A 21,094-nucleotide genomic window follows, 5' to 3' on the forward strand; every position below is an offset into this window, starting at 1 on the left:
AGTGAAAGGGGCTTTAGGCTGACCAAAACCAGTCAGTATCTGGTGTGACCACCATTTGCCTCACGCAGTACTACACATCTCATTCTGATAACTCTGCAATCCCGTCGTCTTTATTTTACTAACTTACTGCATGCAGAAGGTGACCCAGCTGACCTCATCAGAAAAAAAACTCAACACTATATGCAGTTCAACTTCTTAAACTACTGCTTTAAAGAAGATATACTCTTGCATAACCTCAATGCATGAAATATTAACCTCCACATCTCGACATCAAGAAACTCATCAAGATAGAGCAGCACTTTTAAATATATAACTCATTGCCATTAATGATATAAGCCTATTATTCATTTACATATTTTATTAAGTTTTATTCAAGCATGCTAGTTTGTTTTATGTATGAAATTTGAATCAATACAATTCTAATATACTGTATATGCAGTGTATTTTCTGTTAATCTAAAAATAATTTGTATAAATGTATTTTTTTGTATTTACAAATGTATTTCATGTATCGAACCTTGTGATTTGATTTATTTCTCTTTTAGGCTAAATGATTGTGGCTTAACAGACAAAAGCTGTCCAGCTCTGGCTTCAGTTCTTGGATCAGATACCAATCTGAAAGAGCTGAACATGAACCATAATTATCTGCAGGATTTAGGAGTGAAGCTGCTCTGCACTGGACTTAAGGATATAAATTGCAAACTAGAGATACTGAGGTAAGTTTTGTGACAATCATTGGTGTTTTGTTAAAATTTAGATCCATCTGTTAACATGGACCTAGATAATTTGCCACAGAATTGAGGACAGAACTACTTCAGCTCAGTGAAATTTCCAGGCTTTAATTCCAGCATGAACTCTTACTTCCAGTGTCCTCATTTATCAACAGTGCATACACACAGATATGTGTGTAATGTGTGCGTAAGAACAGTCTCATGCAAAGTGTGGGATCTACCAACTTGTACTTAAACATAGGAATGTGTGTAAATATAAGCAGAACTCTGAGCATGCTTAAGCAGAGAATCTAGAGCTAGAATGGCAATACTACAAAAAGAAAATGTGAGCTAAAACATACTGGTAAATATTCAGATTATAACTGAAGTGTTTTCTCTTTATGCAGTCTGAAGAACAACTGTATCACAGAAGGAGGGTGTCATGTTCTGGCTGCAGCTCTAAATTCAAACCCTTCAAATCTGACAGAGCTGGATCTGAGCAGGAATCAAATAGGAGACTCTGGAGTGACAGAAATTTCCAGTCTGCTGAGAAATTCACAGACACTACAGATACTCAGGTCTGAATTTGGTTAATCTAAACATGAATCAAAGTAAAGCTCCAGCTGGTCTGTAAACTGGTGCTGTGTCACAAGGAATGGGTCAGTGATGTGAAATTGGTGTGCTGGTGTAGATACATTTATAAAATATTGACAAACAGATGGATTTTTGGAAGTGATGGGAAATGTTAATATCTTAATGGTTTAATGTTTTTATGCATGTATTTATTTATTCATTAATTCATTTGTTCATTAGTTTGGTCTTTCTGAAGACTTTCAGACTGCAGTATCACAGAAGAAGGTTATAATACAGTTGCAATCAATATAATTCAGTCAATATAATTCAACCCACTTGACCTGCAAGACATTTTGCTGTGGAGAACATAATTTTATGAAAACAATTTAACAAAGGTATCAGTAAAGTGTTAAAGAAAGTTTGTTAATACTACTAATACTCTAGTGATTCTGAGAATGGAACATTGATGAATGATGAAATTAAAATTGGCTATAAACATTCATGTTCAAAATTATTCAACCCCCAAAAAGACAAGCAATAAATGCTGCCTGTAAGTACTAAGAAGCTTCTGTCACCTCTCTACTACAGTCTTGGTCCATTCCTCGCCTGAAAAAGCTTCCAGATCACTGATAATCTTTGGTTTTCACTTTGCCACGGCTTTCTTCAAATTCAACCAGATATTTTCAATCGGCATTAAATCTGGAGTCTGAACAGGTCACTCAAGCACATTCTATGACTGATCCCTGAACCACGCAGGAGTAGATTTGGATGTGTACTTTGGGATGACTGGCCTGCAGGAAAGTCCATTGATCATCAGCTTCAATCTTTGCACAAAAGGCATCACAATTCTTGTCAAAATGGCCTGATACTTCAAATTATCCATGATGTCCTTCATACAGTCATGGTTTCCACTTCCTGCTGCAGTAAAGCAACCCCATAACAGGACTGTTTGACGATGGAGATGTTGTTCTTCTGCTTACGAGATTTGACTTTTTTTTGCAGTAGACACATCCCTGATCCATGGGTCCAAAAAGTTCCAGTTTGGTCACATCACTCCATAAAACATTATTTCCAGAGCTCCACAGGTCTACATAAATGAATTTTAGCAAGTTCAAGTCAGTCTTTTGTTCTTCTTGATCAAGAGTGGTATTCTGCAAGATGTCTCCACATTAAAGCTATACTTGTGTAGTGTTCTTCTTACACACTGCATTGAAATGGTTTTACTCCTTTTATCGTGTCATCTTGCAAGTCTTGGCCTGTACATTGCAGGTTTTTCTCAGTTGCTCTCATTAAACATTTTATGATATTGTGGTTTTTCTTCAACACCCTAAAAAGGTTTTCTGGTACAACACTCTTTAAGCTAAGGAATATGGCTGAGAGTTTTTAATGTCTTGGAAATATTCTTACAGCCTTTACAGACTTTCTAAAGTAATACAGTTATTTATTCTCTATAACTTCTCTATAGCGTTGTGTGATCTCTGTTGACTTTGCCATTTTTGCTACTCAACTTCAGCACATGCATGGGTTAACTCTGTGTATGTGTAACAGCTCAAGCTAATTCTGTTTTTAATAGAGATTCTAAAGACTTTATTGTGTTTTTATTCCCCACAATGCAAATAAGAGATAAGAGATACTCCACTCCAAAATGAAAATTTACCCCCATGTCGTTCCAAACACATAAAAGCTTTGTTCGTCTTTGGAACACAATTTAAGATATTTTGGATGAAAACCTGGAGGATTTAGACTGCCAAGTAAAACTTGTGACATAGCTCTGTTATTAAATCTTATTAAATCTTATAACTCCAAAATAATACATTATATAAGATTATATATTGACATTATGACTTAAAGTCAGTGAACTGTTATAGATGCAGTTTAGAGTTTATCCTGGATCTTCAGAAAAGCTTGTATTTCTAAAGTACTGCAGTCTCCGAGGGGTTGAGTAATTTTGATTGCAACTGTAGGTTATAATTGTGGAAAATTAAAACTGCAAAAATTAAAAATAGCATTTGTTGTAGTTTGAGTTCACCAGTATAGAACTTTAACCAGCTTTACTGTGAAAAGAGTCAATTCAGGTCAAAAATCCTTTAGTGCATCTTTTTATTTTCTTCATTCTAGAACATGTACTTTTGTGACAATCTGTGTTATGAGGAAGAATAACATGTTTTCTAATAGACTTTCAGACTGCAGTATCACTGAAGAAGGTTATAAAGCTCTGTCTTCAGCTCTGAGATCAAACCCTTCACACCTGATAGAGCTGGATCTCACAGGAAATGATCCTGGAGAATCAGGAGTGAAGCAGCTCAGTGATTTACTACAGGATCCAAACTATCAACTCAAGACACTGAGGTGAGACCTGATGAAATTATGAAAAATAAATGATACACGTGAACTATATAATTTGACTAATTTAGTAAGGTATACAATTCGTTACATCAAAAATTTTCAAAATGATCAAACATTGAAGATCAGATGCTGCAGCTGCTGTTGTTTTGATGATAAATGTCTGCACAGTTTAGTTGTATTAAAAGTTGCAGGTTAAGCAAACATTTTGTGTCAGTAGATGTGCTGGTGTTCAGTAGTTTGGGGCCTCAATTAACATTTATGATTGTGTTAAAAACATATTCAGTGTGATTTATTATCCTGATTGTTTAAATGTTACTGAATGCACTGTACATTCAGATTCACAACACTGTATATCACTGATCTAGAATAGAGAACTGGATTGATCATGACATCATGAATGTAAAGCCACCGCACCGCCATATTAGTAATCCCTAGTGTGTGTAAACATTCTATTGAATTAATAGGAAATTGTATGATTTTAATGAAAAACATCACATAACAAGTCAGCGTTTTTAAATCTGAACTATCCCTGTACATTCTTACAATGCAAACACTTAAGGGAATTTTCCCTACTTATTTAAAAGCTACGTTCATTACAGTGGCGAACATCATGAACACTCTCTCTTTCATTCTGAAATCTGAAGAAAGATTTATGCTTCGTATACACGTATCTTTATTCGCCTTGAACAGTTATTCATTGTTTATATAATTTTGTTATAGTGTTTTTATTCGTACAGTAGCTGCTAACTGCAAATGTTTCAACAATGATTTCGTTAACAGCATTCATTTTGAAGCAGGTAATGATTTAAGTGGTGGTTAAATTATTATTAATTTAGAATGCAATATTTTACATGGAAACAGTAGCTAATGCTAGTAAACCTATGCGTGATCTTGGAGAGTCAGAAATAGATGTTGCTCAATCAGGACATTAAAATTATACACATCATAATTTATTCAGAGAAATAACTGAATACAGACATCAAGTCAAGTCACCTTTATTTTTATAGCGCTTTATACAAAATGCATTGCGTCAAAGCAACTGAACAACATTAATTAGGAAAACAGTGTGTCAATAATGCAAAAAAAAAAAAAATTACATACATGAAGCTTTATTTCAGGATGGTAAATTAAGCTTTTCATTTCGGTATTGAGCAATTTTAGAGGGGTCATATAATGACAAGTTGATATGATTCTTTAGAGCCTTAATGAAAAGTCTGTAACATAGTTTTTTTTTTTTTTTAATTTCTCAATGTTAGTGTAAAAAAACACCTTTTTTACCCTTTCAAAAACAGCTCTTTTCAAAACAGGCTGGTTTGTTGGATTCTCCTTTAATGCTAATGAGCTCTGCTGACTCCGCCCCTTTCTTATGATCTGCTCTCTGAGAGACTGTTTACATTAGCCACATTCATAGTGAAAATTGCTAATAAGCACATTATTAGGAAAGGCTATTTTCAATGATTCCTAAATACATTATACTCACTGCTGGAGGCTGGATTATGAAGGATTCACATGAACATAAACGCAATTAGATCAAGGGCGCATTTCTTTCATTTCTCCAACCATAAGTTAATCCTCTGCGATTTCAGTCACTCTGATGTCGGGAGTAAACAACTACTGCTATGTTCATTATAATATCTAACAACAAATTTGGACTCGATCACTTAGGAGTCATGCTCGTCTGCATCTCAGGCTGATGACGGCTCACTCATGGCGGGTCTGAGGTAAGACAAGTCCAGTCAGTGCTGAAACGCTGCTGTCAATCAAACAATCATGGGAGGGGCCTCCAACCGTGTGACGTCACATGGTCAGAGTGCTCGATTAGAAAAAGGGGAAAACATTTAAAAAGATTACAGAAAAACCACTTGGTGGATTTTTATCATTATAGGGTGGTTGTGTACACACAATGGCAACACATTTCAGTTCAAACAACTTGTAAGAGTGCATGTAGCATTATATGACCCTTTTAACAGAAGCTATTGCATTATTCCTTGTATATTCAAATCAGTTTCTGATACTAATAGGTTCATATTTAATAATTCCTGAATAATTACGTACATAAAGAAATAGGTAATTGATCCAACACAAAATATAGCCTGTGTCCTCAGTGTGCAGCAGACACACACACCTAAACGGTTAAAATATATCCTTATCTTGCCCAAAAATACCAAAAACACTGCAGATAACATGAAGTAAAAATGAATTTACATACACGCATCATAAAAAATAATCCTGTTTGACTGATTTGTTTTAAATCGGGTGATTTTAGGTCAGCGGTTTGCTCGTGACTCAATGGTGCTCTCTGCTGGTAGAGAATAGTAAGATGGCTGATCAAACACTTCTGTTGGCTTCACTGCCTTTTGGCAGTTTAGAACGTAATGAGTGATCCAGTCATATATAGATCAGTGCTGTAGATCTACTACAGCAGATCTATCACAGACCACAAACATGTGATGTGTGTCAGGAGAGGATCAGTGATATCGCGCGCAGCGCGCGCACACACACACACACACACACACACACACACACACACGCACACACACACACACACTCACACCTGTCTGAACCTGCAGTTCCTCTCATAATGAGCAGAATTACTGTTGCATTAACACAGACATCAGTTAAATAAAACTATCCAGAGATGATGTGAACCCAGATCATGTTCTCTGTTAGTGGATCAACATCCAGTGTTTGGTGAACTCTGCTACATAATAATAGGAAGAGTCGGCATCAAAAGATCAACTAAATATATCACTATGAATGCTTAGCAGTCACAAGCTAGTTATCTCTTTGCTAACTTTCCTCGTCTCCTGCTTAAAACCCAGAAAGATCTTCAGATGCTTGAGAATCATGATCTAGTGAGCTTTTGACCCTGAGTTTATTTTAAATAATTTACTTTTGACTTTTGTCTTTCTTAAAAACATTTGTGTATTTAAATGTTGAACTGTTTAAAGTTGAAATACAGATTTTTGTTACAAACAATGTTTGATGATCTTTAAATGTTTTGTGATGTAATGCACACTGAATTGATTCCAGCTTCATCTCCTCTTCTGCAGGTTTTTGGGTCCTGCTGCAGATGAAGGCTGTCAGTATGTGACTGGAATTGTGGGTAAAAACCCGTTACTCCTGAGAGAGCTGGATCTGAGTGGACATAAACTAGGAGACACAGGAGTGAATCAGATCTCTGCTCTACTGCAGGATAAACACTGTACACTCAACACACTGAAGTGAGTATCTTACATCATTTCACATGTTACATGACTAGTAATGTTACAGTCCTCTATTTTAATTCTCATTTGAGTCCGACCCCACTTTATAAAGCTGAGAAGAGCCAGGACATTTTTAATATAACTCTGATTATATTTGTCTGAAAGAAGAAATTCATAAACATCTAGGATGTCTTGAGGGGGAGTAAATCATGGGGTAATTTTCATTTTTGGGTGAAATATCTCTTTAAATGCACAGGGGGTGAAGAAAATAATGTGAACACATTAGAAATAGCCAGTAGAGCCCTGCACGGGCCTTAAATCTAGGCCCGAGCCCGGCCCTGGTCCGAGACGCTCAGGCCCTAGCCCGACCCGTGTCCGACAGCTCATCAGAATTATCAGCCCGAGTCCGGCCCGAGCCCGTGTTTTTATTTATTTATTTTATTACACAGCGGAAGCCTGCCCTATTTGCAGCAATTAAAAAAGGGGTCAGTTTTGTGTTATGTTTCTTTTCATTTCTTTATCAAGTTAGTTTAGAAAAATGTTTGAAGCATTTAAAAAAAAAATGACGATTAACGTTAAACAGCCGAGCCGACAGCAAGTAGCCTAAAACATATTTAATCAATTAAACCTGTCAAATAAACGCTAATACTTTACTTGGCTACAATAAAATCCATAGATATAAAACACTTCAAGAATATCACACAGACAGTTAATTTAATAAATGTTTATTTATTAAACCACAGTGAGTAAAAAAAAAAAAAAAAAAAAAAATGAAATACTGAGGCAGTCTCGCAACAGCGCTCGCAAACGAAATGAGAAATGAATCTAAACAAAATAAATTAATTAAAAACAAACTTGCAGGTTATCTTACCTCAAAAATGCACCACAGAACATGTCCATTCTTTTTTCCATTAGTTTCCAACAGTTAAACAAAAATAAAGTCAAATTAAAAGTTAGAACAGTCTCTTACAGAGCATCGTGGAGAAAAAGAATAGGCTCCAGAGTGGAAGGTTTTAACCCCGTCCTCCTGTCTTCTATCACTCTTCCCGCTGCGCTGCTGCTGCTGGCGGGACACTAAACACAGAGCGAGCCAGTCTTGACAGTCGCGGTAGCAGGGTCTCGTGCTGTTTCCACCATAGCAGCACATCTCGTCCATCACCTTCCATGTTGTGATTGAGGCGCATATATTGCTGTACTTCATCGTCGTCATCCTCGTCCTGCTCCACAATGTTTTCAAACTCGGCCAGCGCTCTCTTCTTTGATGCGTGGCCCGCAGCAACAGGTGCAGACGCAGAAATGCATGCTCGCCGCTACATGAATCATCATTTTATAATTATAAGTTGGCCAACTAGGCTATTATTAATACATTAATTTAGAGGCATGTAATAGCTACTACTACAATAAGTGGATATAAGTGAAGTATAATCGTGACGGAAAAGCGTGCGTGCGTGAGACTGTAATGTCAGTATGTCAGTTTAATTATAACGGGTTGAATTATCAGATTATGAAAGTTATGAGGTTATGAAATGTCTTTCTATATTTGTTTTTCTATCGTCGACGTCAACTTCTATTTTTTTTTTTTAATTAATGTGTAAAAATATAAATAGAAGGATGACCCAAAAAGGCCCGAGGCCCGGCCCGCATGTGAGCTATAACGTGAAAATTGGCCCGAAGGGCATAAATAAGTCGGGGCCCGTCGGGCTCGGGCTGAAATGCAGGGCTCTAATAGCCAGTATTTTATTAATATTTACCATCGTTTACCATTAATACAGCTTAGAATAGATTCATACAACTTTTGAATAGACTTCAGTTAAATTCTGTCTCTAACTTCTGCTGTGACTGCTGAATGTGATCATGTTTACTGACTACAAACTGAGGATTGAAGACTAATTTAAAAAAATATATTATTTGTGTGTATGTGTTTGCATGTTTCTATATTTAAATGTAATTTCATAAAGGCAGGGTCAGTCTGGTTTCCACTGTCACTTCTGGGGCTTGATCGTCCAGGCTTCCTCTGGGACAACGGCCAGGGTTTTTTGGCCAACTGGGTCTCTGAGTTTAGGTTAGAGGAGGTTATGAATGAAGGTGACTTGTAAAGTTGTGTAATCTAAACATTTGAAAGTTCTGCTAATACAGCAGGTCAAATACACAACCCAATATCCAATCATTTCAGTTAATACCAAAAATACACAAACATTTCTCTTTTATCCAGTGGGACAGAACTGTTTTCATTGTGTTTATTAATGGGACACAACAGAATAGTTCTGTGCTGCTGTATCTGAACATATTCATAGTGTTTATTGATGCTTCATATCATCTCTCTGTCATCAAACACCAGATTAATGAATGTGAAACACAACTGAACAGAACCGGTCCAGACTGGGCTTTATTCTGTGCAGGCATTGCTTCTTCAGTCTGACCTGTTTCAGAGAAATATTACTGTACTTCACATCTACACACACAGACAAACCTACAGTTTTATTTAGATGTGCAAAGTTGAATCTGTGTAGCAAAGCTGATCACGTCACTGGACAGAGCAGAGAGAATGCATTTACGTTGTAGTGATGTGCAGACCAGAATCAGTTTAAACACAAATACACAGCAGTCAGGACTTTTATTTTAGACAATATGCTCCGTTTTAGACAAAAGATGAAATAAGAATTATATGACAGGAATAAAAAGATATTAAAGATTTTAACACCTTTCACACAAGGTTATTAGGTATTAAAACTTCATTGTATTTCTATCAAGAATCAGCACAAATTATACATAAATCATGAGAAGTGTCAATTATTTGATTAAATGAACAAGTTTCAAAGACCAAATTGTGGAAAATTATCCAAAGATGTTCAGACACTCTTCCTCTGTTTTTTGTTTTATCAAGACATTGTGACTTTATTAAATATTTTTTTTTTAATCTTCTCTCTTTCTCTCAATGTAGGTTAAGAGACTGTGATTTGACAGATGAAGGTTGTTCTGCTGTGACTTCATGAACATAACGTGTCTGATTCATTGTGTTTTCTCTTTCTGTCTTCAGTCTGTGTGGATGCAGTATTACAGAGAAACAGTGTCTCATCCTGACTTCAGCTCTGAAATCAAACCCATCACACCTGAGAAAACTAAACCTGAGCGGGAATGAGCTACTAGGAGACTCTGGAGTGAAACACCTCAGTGATCTACTGATGAACACACAATTCAAGCTGGAGAAACTACAGTTAGTTCCTGACCTGCAGTTTTGTTTTGTTTTTAAAGCGGTCTCACTCAGACATGCATCACAATAAGAACAAAATATGATCACAAAATTTTGTACTTGTTGACTGTACACTACAATCTTAAAATATCTTCAATTAAATATTAATTTCTGAACAGAATTGTCTTTATTTGTTACTTTTAAAATTAATTTGAACATTTTAATATTATTTTTAAGATGCTTCTGTAGTTGATCCTGTATCTTAATTACATTATATATCACAAACCTCTTTTTTTTTTTTTTTGGTCTGACTAAAGATTCTCTAGACTTGAAATGTAACTAATATCCTCAATATCCTAGTTTTTTTATGGCTGTGTAATTATAATTTTTTTCAGGTTTCGGCAACATATTATTTATTACACTGTATGGTGTTAACAGATGATGAATTACTCACACATGAACATAACGTGTCTGATTCATTGTGTTTTCTCTTTCTGTCTTCAGTCTGTGTGGATGCAGTATTACAGAGAAACAGTGTCTCATCCTGACTTCAGCTCTGAAATCAAACCCATCACACCTGAGAGAACTGGACCTGAGCTGTAATGAACTACTAGGAGACTCTGGAGTGAAACACCTCAGTGATCTACTGATGAACACACAATTCAAGCTGGAGAAACTAGAGTTAGAATCATTATACTCTACAGCAGTTACACTCAGATTAAAGATTACTGTTTACTTTCAGGAAAAGGAAAGGAAAGAATGTGACGTGTGGCCAAATATAGTGTCCCATACTCTGAACATGTGCTCTGCATTTAACACACACACACACACAAACACACACACACACACACACACACACACACACACCTGCGGTTGGGGTTCAGTTCTTGCTCGAGGGTCTCATCTCAGTCAATCACCGGAGATCACAGCAATCCAGTTCATTGAATTACTCCCACATGAACATAACGTATCTGATTCATTGTGTTTTCTCTTTCTGTCTTCAGTCTGTGTGGATGCAGATTTACAGAGAAACAGTGTCTCATCCTGACTTCAGCTCTGAAATCAAACCCATCACACCTGAGAGAACTGAACCTGGGCTGGAATCAAATAAAAAACACAGGACTGAATCACTTATGTGACGTACTGAAGGATTCACGCTGTAAACTGGAGAGATTGAGGTCAGTAACATTCACAGACAAGAATCAAAATGATGAAAATCACTTTGTTTAACTCTTATGTGCTGTTCAAGGTCTTTTGAGACCCCAAATGATGTTTGCTGAAATAAAAACAAATGTTCCCTTTATCCAAATGTCATGAGACTTTGTACGGTTGTCAACACTTGGAAGATCTACAAATAGAAAATTACATTGGATTGATATCTGGTTGTGTGTTAGTGTGAAAAAAAAAACTCTCTGGAGACCCACATTGAAATGAATGAGGAAATGATCAAATCAATACTTTCTCTTCTTAATTTATCAAATAAAATCAATAAATACACCACAATTCAGACCACAAAATACACAAAAGTGAAGTGCACAATGCAGAATGATTAAACTCTCATATAAATGATGTTACATAATTAGACATAATGTCTGTCACAACACAGAAAACACACACAGTCTGAAGAGGAGACACCAGCAGATCCGCGTGTGGCGAGTGGGGCGGGGCCGAGAGGCGTGGGAACGAGGAGTGAGGCCAGGTGTAGTGATTGGAGATGAGCTACACCTGAGCCCCACCGCTAGTATCGAGTCCCACGTAGGAGATGGAAGGATATAAAACTGGAGTGACGACCGTGAAGGACGAGAGAGGACCAGGCCTGGGATATTATTTTATGTTTGCTTTTTATTTATGCGCACCAGTCGGCCGTGAGGGGCTGGTGCGCCGTTTTGTATTTATTTTTGAATATTAAAATGAGTTTTGATTGTGCGCCGGTTCCCGCCTCCTTCTTCCCGATGATCAGGAAGTTCATATTATTACAGTGGTGCCGAAACCCGGGAGAAGGAGGGACGCGCTGCTGAAGATCCCTCGCAGCTGTGGTGAATCCGCGGTGCCCTCGAGCTGGCGAGGTATGTGCCGCCATGGACGCTCGAGGCGGTGGGCTGGAGCGAGTTGCCGGGGACGGGCGAGCTCGCTGCCGACCGCCCACGACAAGGAGGGGCGGCTGCCGTCCGTGAGGGAGCGGAGGAGTCGGCGCCGTTCGCCAGGGGGCCGGAGCCTGCCGCCTCCGTGACGGAATCCGGAGGGGCAGGGAACGGGGGACTCCTGCCGCTGCCCAAAATCGGAGGAGCCGTCGCCGTCCACCGGGCGGCGGAGGAGTGTCGTGCCGTCCGCCGAGGGCCGTCCAGTGCCACCGCCGGGCACCGCAGAGGAGATCACCCAGCCGGTGGAGGGCCGAGCAGCAGTGCGTCTGGGAACCGGATTTTTTTTTTTTCCTCTCTCCCCTCTCTCGTCCTTGTCGCTCCTCCTTCCATCTCCTTTTCTCTCGCCTCGTCTGTCCTACCCCCAGGTTCCCGCAGGTCCCCGTGAGCGGTCTCCCCCGGAGGGAAGGGGGGGGGGGGGAGTAGAGCGCAGTCTCGGGAGTACCCCCCGGCCTGCGAGGGGCGATGGGGGTATGTGGGGAGTGGGGCGGGGCCGAGAGGCATGGGAACGAGGAGTGAGGCCAGGTGTAGTGATTGGAGATGAGCTACACCTGAGCCCCACCGCTAGTATCGAGTCCCACGTAGGAGATGGAAGGATATAAAACTGGAGTGACGACCGTGAAGGACGAGAGAGGACCAGGCCTGGGATATTATTTTATGTTTGCTTTTTATTTATGCGCACCAGTCGGCCGTGAGGGGCTGGTGCGCCGTTTTGTATTTATTTTTGAATATTAAAATGAGTTTTGATTGTGCGCCGGTTCCCGCCTCCTTCTTCCCGATGATCAGGAAGTTCATATTATTACACCGCGATTGGGGAAAACACACACGCCATGTTATCCCCATTAATCACAATTAGGAATGAGACTTAATAAAGTGAATTTTACATAAAAAGCTCTTTTTATATAAAAAACTATTGAAAAATATATTTTTAATTAATACATTTTATACATTTACAAAATATCATAAATCCTTCAAAAAACTACATAAATGTAGAGTAAAAACATTAATAAATGACACATTTTGTAACAAGAAATTATCAAATCAATACTTTTTCTACTCAATTTATCAAATAAAATCAATATATCCACCACAAATCAGACCACAATATACACAAAAAATGCAGAACGATTACGCTCACATACAACCCCAAAAAAACAACCATAGACATTAATTGGAGACTACAAAAATTTTGATTTTGTTGTTACGTAATTTGTCAAAAATGTCGGAAGAGGTGACACCCTGCACTTTTAATGTATTTTTCTAAATATATTAAAAATAACATAAATACTTAAACTACACGAATGTGGAGATAAAACATTAATAAACTGAGTAAAATGTCGTTTTGTTGGCTGTGTTCTCTGGAGAGCCCAAACAGCACGAGTTTCGTCCCCAAACAAACAGCACATAAGAGTTCAACAAAACACTTTATACTCAATATCTCATGATGAATGTGTTCACATTATATTTGTGAAAGATTCTTCATCTTAATGATTTGTTTGTAAGATGATCTCTCTTCCTCTGTTTGTCTCTTTCTAGTCTTTATTACTGTGACATTACAGATGTTTCTTCTTTAACTCAGTCTTTGACGAACACAAAAGCTCTGCAGTTTCTAAAAGAGCTTGATCTGAGATATAATAAGATTGGAGACTCAAAGCAGAAGCTCATTGATGTGCTACGAGACTCAAACTGTAAACTGAGGTGAGTAAACTTCACTTTGTGATATTAAAGAGATTCATTTACCTCTGATATGTGAACAAATATATACTTTCAGATATTAGTGAAAAGAGTTTATCAAATGATCATCAAGCTTTATTTGAAAGGGTTTGTGTCTGAATGAAATGTAAAGTTTGTCACAGCTTTCTACAGCAACAGCTGCTTTATTAATGAGATCAGTAATAGTGAATCATTCGAGTTTGAAATAGATTTGTTCAGATTGTAGGAAAACGCTGGTAAAATCAGAGCAGATTCAGCTTCAGCTCACAGTCGTCCAGCATCACATGATCAATGTATCTGTCTCTTGTGTGTTTTTACTTTGACAAGCAACACGTCACATTACTTTACACTTACTTTCTGTAAGAGATAATGTACCTCCAGCCGCTTGTTATCACAGAATAAACCCGACAGGTCGATCAGGACTTGTGTCCTCCTGAAGAGACTTATTCTGTGATAACATCCGGCTGCATCTGCATTATCACACTTATTATATGCTTTCTTGACACACAAGTGAAGAATTAGACACTATTTAGATTCAGCTAAACACTTCTGCTCAGTTAGCAACAACTTGAACAACAAGACACACTTTGAACAATGTCTCCTCAAGTCTACTATTAACAGGAATCTCCTGCGGTTTGGTTTGAGGGTAAATCCAGTCAGTAACTGAGGCACAAGCTAATAGCAGTTGTGTTTGAATGAAACGAGTGAGAGCGCGGTGCTGTGATACGAGAGAAGTCAAAGAAACGCCCGACTCAAATACCGTATGACTGTGTGTTATTCTGCTGCTAATGACACACACCTAATGAATAACACACCTCCGAATGTCACCACTGGCCAATCAGAATCCAGTATTCCAGCGAGCTGTGCAATCATTTCACTTATTTACTGAGACCAACACAAACATGTTTAAACTAGAGACAAACAGCTTTAACTAGTGACACATTTAACTGAAAGATTTGTGTTTTAAGACTAAATCACATTTGTGTTTGTTCCTTGTCATTTATTAAAATGTGACTGAAGTATAGTAACAAATTGTTAATTTGTTTCACTGAACTCTGATTATCTTCTCTTCGGTTCTATCACCAAAAGTCTCTGATAGCGATCCATCACCGAAAGTCCCATCAATCACAAGAAATACCTCATTGAGTTCAATCACCGAAAGCTGATAAATGCTGTATCTCATAAAGTGATGTGTTCTTGAGAGGAGCAGTAAACATCAGCTGAAGATCCACAGAAGAGCTTCACTACAGTGTCTATGAGGAGAAATAAATGTGTGATAAATGTGTAAATGTGATCCATACAGGTGAAGAGACTGAGACTTTACAATCAAATAATGCAGCATGTGTGTTAGAAACATGATATTGAATGATTAATATTGCTTTAGTATTCAAGCAGATGATCATTGTGTTTAATGTAAAGCTGGAACAGAGGAGGAAGAAGCTCAGATGAGTCTGTCTGGCTCTTCAGTTTAATAATATTTCTATTAAACTCATTCATAATGATTCAAATGTTTAAATGTGATTGTCAAGTGCAGCTCTTAAATGTGTCAAAAGATATAAAGCAAATCTACAATGTGTGAAACTTCTCATGTTTTCGACACATTATTATTCTATTTTACTTTATATTTAGTTGTGTGTCTGTTGTTAATGTACATGTATCCAGTATATAGTCTTTGTTCTGTGGATGGAGTCTCTCCTTCATCAAATCAACTAAACATTTTCACAAGTTAACAGCATTTGTGTCTTTCACTCTCCTCTAAATACTCAAACACATTTACTCTTTTTAACACTTTTATATTTTCATGTAAAAAAAATGCCACATACAGTTAAAAACAAGTTAAAAGTTTACTTGTCTGTTTTAAGTATTATTAAACAGTTTTAAATATAGGCTAACTTGTAGACATGAAACATAAAGCATAAATAGCTAATGCATAATAACAGAAATGTTCCCATTATATGTACAGCAGGTAAAAAAAAGTCAGCATTTTTTTATTTAAATTTTTCTCAGTTAATATATTTCCAAAGGTGCTGTACTTTCTTAATTGCGCCGCATGAGTAGTTGTTGGTCAGAGATGTTTTGGAGCAGAAGATCTGCAGGGTTCTGGAGGTTCATCATGTGGAAAGTTGATAGTTAGGTAAAGTGCTTTTGTCGTTCTCTAACATTCAGATCTGTAAAGTAAGGTGGAAAGGACACAGCTCTGATACAGAGTCATTCTAGTGTTGGACCTCCACATATTGTTCAGTGTAATAAAGCTGTTTCTGCTCTTGCTAATGCGTCTCTTGATGTCATTGTCTGTCCTCCATCATGTCTAATGATGAAGCCCAGGTCTACAAACTCCTCATTTCTACAGAGGTCTGCTCCTCTACTTTAATTGCTGAGGGGTTTGAGGTGTTCAGTGTTATCATCTCTGTTTTCTGCTTGTTGATCTTGGAGTCTAGTTGTCTGAGTCCAGATGTTTTCTCTGGTGAGGGTGTAAGAACAACAGCTAATCATCAGTGAAGTCAAGATCTTCTCTGGATAATGCTCGACTTAAACAGACAAACACTTCATGAGTCAATTGTCAGCTTTCCTCACAACGGAGAGCTCAGACTCAGATGTTGATAAAATAATCTTATAATATTCATACACCAGACAGTTGAGTATCTAGAGTACAGTATGCTCAGTGTGTAGTGTGTCATTCAGGATTTCATTTGGATATAAATTAAATCCAAGCAATGGCCATTTAGTTTTATTAATGAATCTAAATGAAACCGTCAAATGGTCAGCAAATGAACTTAATGAACTTTGATGCTTGAGCAGCAAATCAGCATATTAGTATGATTTTTTTTCAGATAGCGAGCAGGACAAACAACTATGACTGGGACTGTCATACACGCACTTTAAAAACATCGAAATTTTTAAGTCAAATTAACTTAATATTTTTTAGTTCAATAAAATATATATTTTTAAGTGTCTGTTACCATACACTGTAAACCCTATTATAATAAAATGCTGCGAATGTTTAGATTTTAGTTGTCGTGTTTATGCTCGTTGTTGTGTGGAGAACGCTTCCACAAAAAGAGGTCGTTCATAGACACACTTCATGAGGATGGGGGTAAGTGCAGCAGGACGGTAGTCATTGAAGCAGGATGGAGATTGCTTCTTCGGGACTGGGATGATGGTGGTAGTTTTAAACCATGTGGGAACAACAGCCTGACTCAGTGATATGTTGAAAATGTCTGTGAAGACATCAGTGAGTTCTGCTGCACAGTCTTTCAGTACACGCCCAGGGATGTTGTCAGGACCCGGAGCTTTGCGTGCATTGATCCTGCTGAAGGATCTCCTCACACTGTCTGAGGTCAGCATCATCTTCTGTCTTCAGTCTTCTGTGCAGTGGTGCTGTTTTGTTGCTCAAAGCGAGAGAAGAAGGTGTTCAGCTCATTTAGCAGAGAGATGTTGTTGTCACAGGTCCATGGTTAGGGGCTTGTAGTCCGTAATGGTCTGTATCCCCTGCCAAAGGTTCCTAGTGTCTCTGCTGTCACTGAATTGATGAGTTATCCAACTGGAGTGCTGTCTCTTAGCCTCTCTAATGCCACGCGACAGGTTGGCCCTAGCTGTTCTCAAGCCCACCTCATCTCCAGCTCTGAAGGCAGTGTTCTGTGTCTTCAGGAGTCTGTAGACCTCCCCTGTCATCCACAGCTTCTGGCTGGCCCGGACAGTGATGGTTTTTGTGACCATTACATCATCAATACACTTATTGATGTAGGCAGTGACAGTCTCTGAGTACTCCTGGAGGTCAGTGGTGTTATTGCATGTGGCAGCCTGCTTAAACATGTCCCAGTCAGTTGTGTTGAAGCAGTCCTGAAGAACCTCTGATGATCCTTCTGGCCACACTTTAATCTGTTTTTGAACTGGTTTGGCGACTTTAATGAGTGGTCTGTATGCAGGCATTAGCATGACAGTGATGTGGTCTGAAGCTCCGAGGGGGGGGGGGGGGGATAGGGCTTTGTAAGCTCCTCTCTGTGTGGTGTAAACAAAGTCCAAAATGTTATTACCTCATGTTGGAGAGTTAATGTGTTGGTGTATTTTTGCAAACACACTCTTTAGGTCAGCATGGTTGAAATCCCCAGCAATGATGAGAAAAGCATCAGGGTGTGCTGTCTGCTGCTCACTGATGTGCTGGTACAGTTCATTTAGTGCGTCGTTCCTGTTGCTGATGATGTTGAACAGGGGAATGTACACCGAAATGAGCAGTATAGCAATATATTCCCTCGGCAGATAGAACGGACGGCACTTAACAATCATAAACTCCACCAGGGGTGAGCAGTGTTTGCAGATCACAAGAGTATCGCTTAGCCTAGCCCGGATACCTCCGCGCTTCCCCCTCTTCTGCTTCCTCTCACACCGCTTGTGGTGCCTCCGCTGTGGGCGAGATGCAGTAGTGGGGGTCGGTGATGGTGAAGGTCTCCGTAGCAGACCAAGATCCCGTAGCTGTTCCGCGTGCTCAGAGTTTAACTGTAAAAATGCGGTTCTGCCCACATCGAGCAGAAACTCGCGACTGTATGCGTGCTTACAGACGGGTAGACGCAATGACGACGTACAAAAACTCTGTGACTCACAAGACAAAAAACATGAAAACACCGTTCTGTCCGGACAGAGAGAAGCCGCTGCGTGTGGACGCGCCGCCATCTTGTTTAGAATGTGTGTGTGTGAAACTGATATTGATAATAAAACTACTACTTTTTTCAACTGTTATATTTATCTAGCAGTAATGATACATAATCACCTGATAAATGGCTGTTTACAGTCCTGCAATACTAACAGTTTAATTTTTCAGTTTGTTTGTGCACCCACAAAAGTGTTTTTTAGCACCAGCCTTCACTGATTCACATGTTATAGAAACGAAAATGATGGTGTATAAAATGTATTTTTATAATCATTTATAATATTCAGGAGAAAGTCTGTGAAATGAGGGGCATAAACTGAAAAGAAGAGGTTTTGTTCTCTCTTAGAAGAGGACACACTGGACTGAATCAGACACTGTTCAAAACAGACAAACATCAACAGGTTTGTGTGAAAACTGTGAGGAAACTGAGTCAGTGTTACGTGTGTTATTGAAGTGGAGGAAATATGAGGAGGAAAGAAGGGAAATGATTCAAATGATAAAGACAGACATTGTAAACATTAATGATCAGAAGCTTTAAGAAGGAAGTACTTGAGTTCAAACATCTCATGATTTACCTAAAAAATACAGGATTGATGGAAAGAATATGATTAATTTCTAAATTTCCACGTTTATCATACAGTGCTCCACGCTCTAGTCTCGTAAGTGGTATTAATGCACCTTTAACATTAGTTGTCAGCCACCAATCAAATAAAAAAAGAAGCTTTTCTACAAGCAAAATCCTGACCCATACTTTATTCCAGTTGGTGGCGGTAATGCAACAGTTTGGCTGCAACCCGCAAATAAACACCGAAGAAGAAGAAGTAGAGCCGAGCCGATGACGTCAGCGGTTTTCTAAGGTGAGTAGTTCACTATTTTCACGCAGTTGTAAAATCCTCTTTACATAGAAAACGGTAAGATGTGGGAATACTCTGATGTTATGAACGCGGTAAATAACATTATAAATGTGTTCAGATTCATAAGGACAGATCACAATGTTTGATAAAGATGTGTTTCTCTCAGCAAACAGTCAGAATAAAGTGAGCTGATCTGCTGCTGATCCTGAATGTCTTGTTTAATGAGTGTTTATAGTCTGAGACTCATCAATATTATCAGCTGATCAAAATCCTCTTTATTTCATGATAATAGATCCTGTTTTCACCTCATTCATTACACTGATGACTTCAGATCTGTTCATTGACACATTAAGATCATTTTATTGCTGTGAAGATCAGAAAACAACACGGTTATCAGTTATTGTGACATTACAAGATGAAACTATCACAACAGCATTTATTCATTAGTCTGTGATAAACCATGTTTCATATAAAACACAAAACTAAAACACATTCAGTTCAACTCAGTTCAGTGGTGCTTTATTTGTACCTTGCAAATTTGAAAAAATGATATTTCTAAGTGTGTTTATTCTTCCACTTTTTAAATTCTTATATTGCTTATATTTGGTATCTTTTAAAAAAAATTTCTTATATATTTGTGTGTCTGTATATTAATGAAAGAGAAGATTAATAATAATAAAAGAATATAAATATAATAAAAAAATACTTTTTTTATTATCTTACAAGTACGAGCATCAAAGCATCATGAAGAAGATACATCTGCAGAGACAGAGTTTACTGAAGAACAGAGAGAACATGAGAGATCTAGAACCCTGCAGAACCAAACACACTGAAGAACAAACAGGTTGTGTTTATTCTTCATCCTTCAGTAATGAGGCTCAAAAATGTTTGTGTGTGTATATGTGGATTTCATCAGTGGCGGGTCACATGTTCACTCCTACTATGATGTTTCTGATTTTATTACATTCAGTGTAAACAGTGATTTATAACGGATCAGTAACAACAAGATCACAGTTGAAGTTCACACAGTCTGTCTGAGAGAGAATCTCCTGGAGAAATCAAAACAAATGAACACAGCTGCACACAGAAGAAACATAACCCATACAGCCCAATTAAGCAACATGACACGACCAAATTTAACATTTTAAAGCGTTGAAATTAGTAGTTCATATACATGTTAGTTCAATATTTGATATATTGTCAAAGTTGACTGTTTTTGCTCCATTTGGTTAATGAAAACGCTTCCAAACGCTTCTCTGAGCAACACACAGCAGTGTTTCGTTACTGAAGGATTCGTGTTTGTGAATTTTGAATCATTTGAGTCAATGATTCAGTTCTCCATTTATAAAGACATGCCCTGTGTCTCAATGTTCATACTATCATCCTAAATAGTGTGTGAGATTAGAAGAAGTGTATAGAAATATAATGCAGACACCAGTTAAATGTCCTTGTTAGTTTTTATCATATTTAGTCAACCTTATCCTGTTTAGTTTTAGTCGACTGAAAGTCTCAACATTTTAGTCTAGTTTTAGTCAATGAAAACTTGACATTTTAGCAGCAAGATTATTATTAATTAACCACACAGCAGTATTAAGTTTGGCAGCCATTTTTTAATTCAGTCTTAGTTTTACTCAAATGTACATTTTAATTATCATATTTAGTCAACCCTGTCCTGTTTTTGTTTAGTCAAGTTTAAGAAAATGAAAAGTATGAGCATTTT

At 38.0% G+C, this 21,094-nt stretch overlaps 1 protein-coding gene across 1 annotated transcript in view; it reads left to right on the forward strand.

The window, feature by feature from the left end:
- The first annotated feature begins 533 nt into the window (after positions 1-533).
- LOC127987544 (ribonuclease inhibitor-like) overlaps positions 534-21,094 on the forward strand; it is a 58,221-nt gene continuing 37,660 nt past the window's right edge. The window contains exons 1-7 of the mRNA XM_052589905.1: positions 534-715; positions 1,117-1,287; positions 3,458-3,631; positions 6,682-6,852; positions 9,872-10,048; positions 10,529-10,705; positions 11,029-11,202. Of these exons, the coding sequence (XP_052445865.1) occupies positions 630-715; positions 1,117-1,287; positions 3,458-3,631; positions 6,682-6,852; positions 9,872-10,048; positions 10,529-10,705; positions 11,029-11,202 (1,130 nt within the window). The 5' untranslated portion in view covers positions 534-629. The remainder of the gene's footprint in view (positions 716-1,116; positions 1,288-3,457; positions 3,632-6,681; positions 6,853-9,871; positions 10,049-10,528; positions 10,706-11,028; positions 11,203-21,094) is intronic.

Source organism: Carassius gibelio, chromosome B22 (assembly GCF_023724105.1).
Source record: "Carassius gibelio isolate Cgi1373 ecotype wild population from Czech Republic chromosome B22, carGib1.2-hapl.c, whole genome shotgun sequence".
Taxonomy (NCBI): Eukaryota; Metazoa; Chordata; class Actinopteri; order Cypriniformes; family Cyprinidae; genus Carassius; species Carassius gibelio.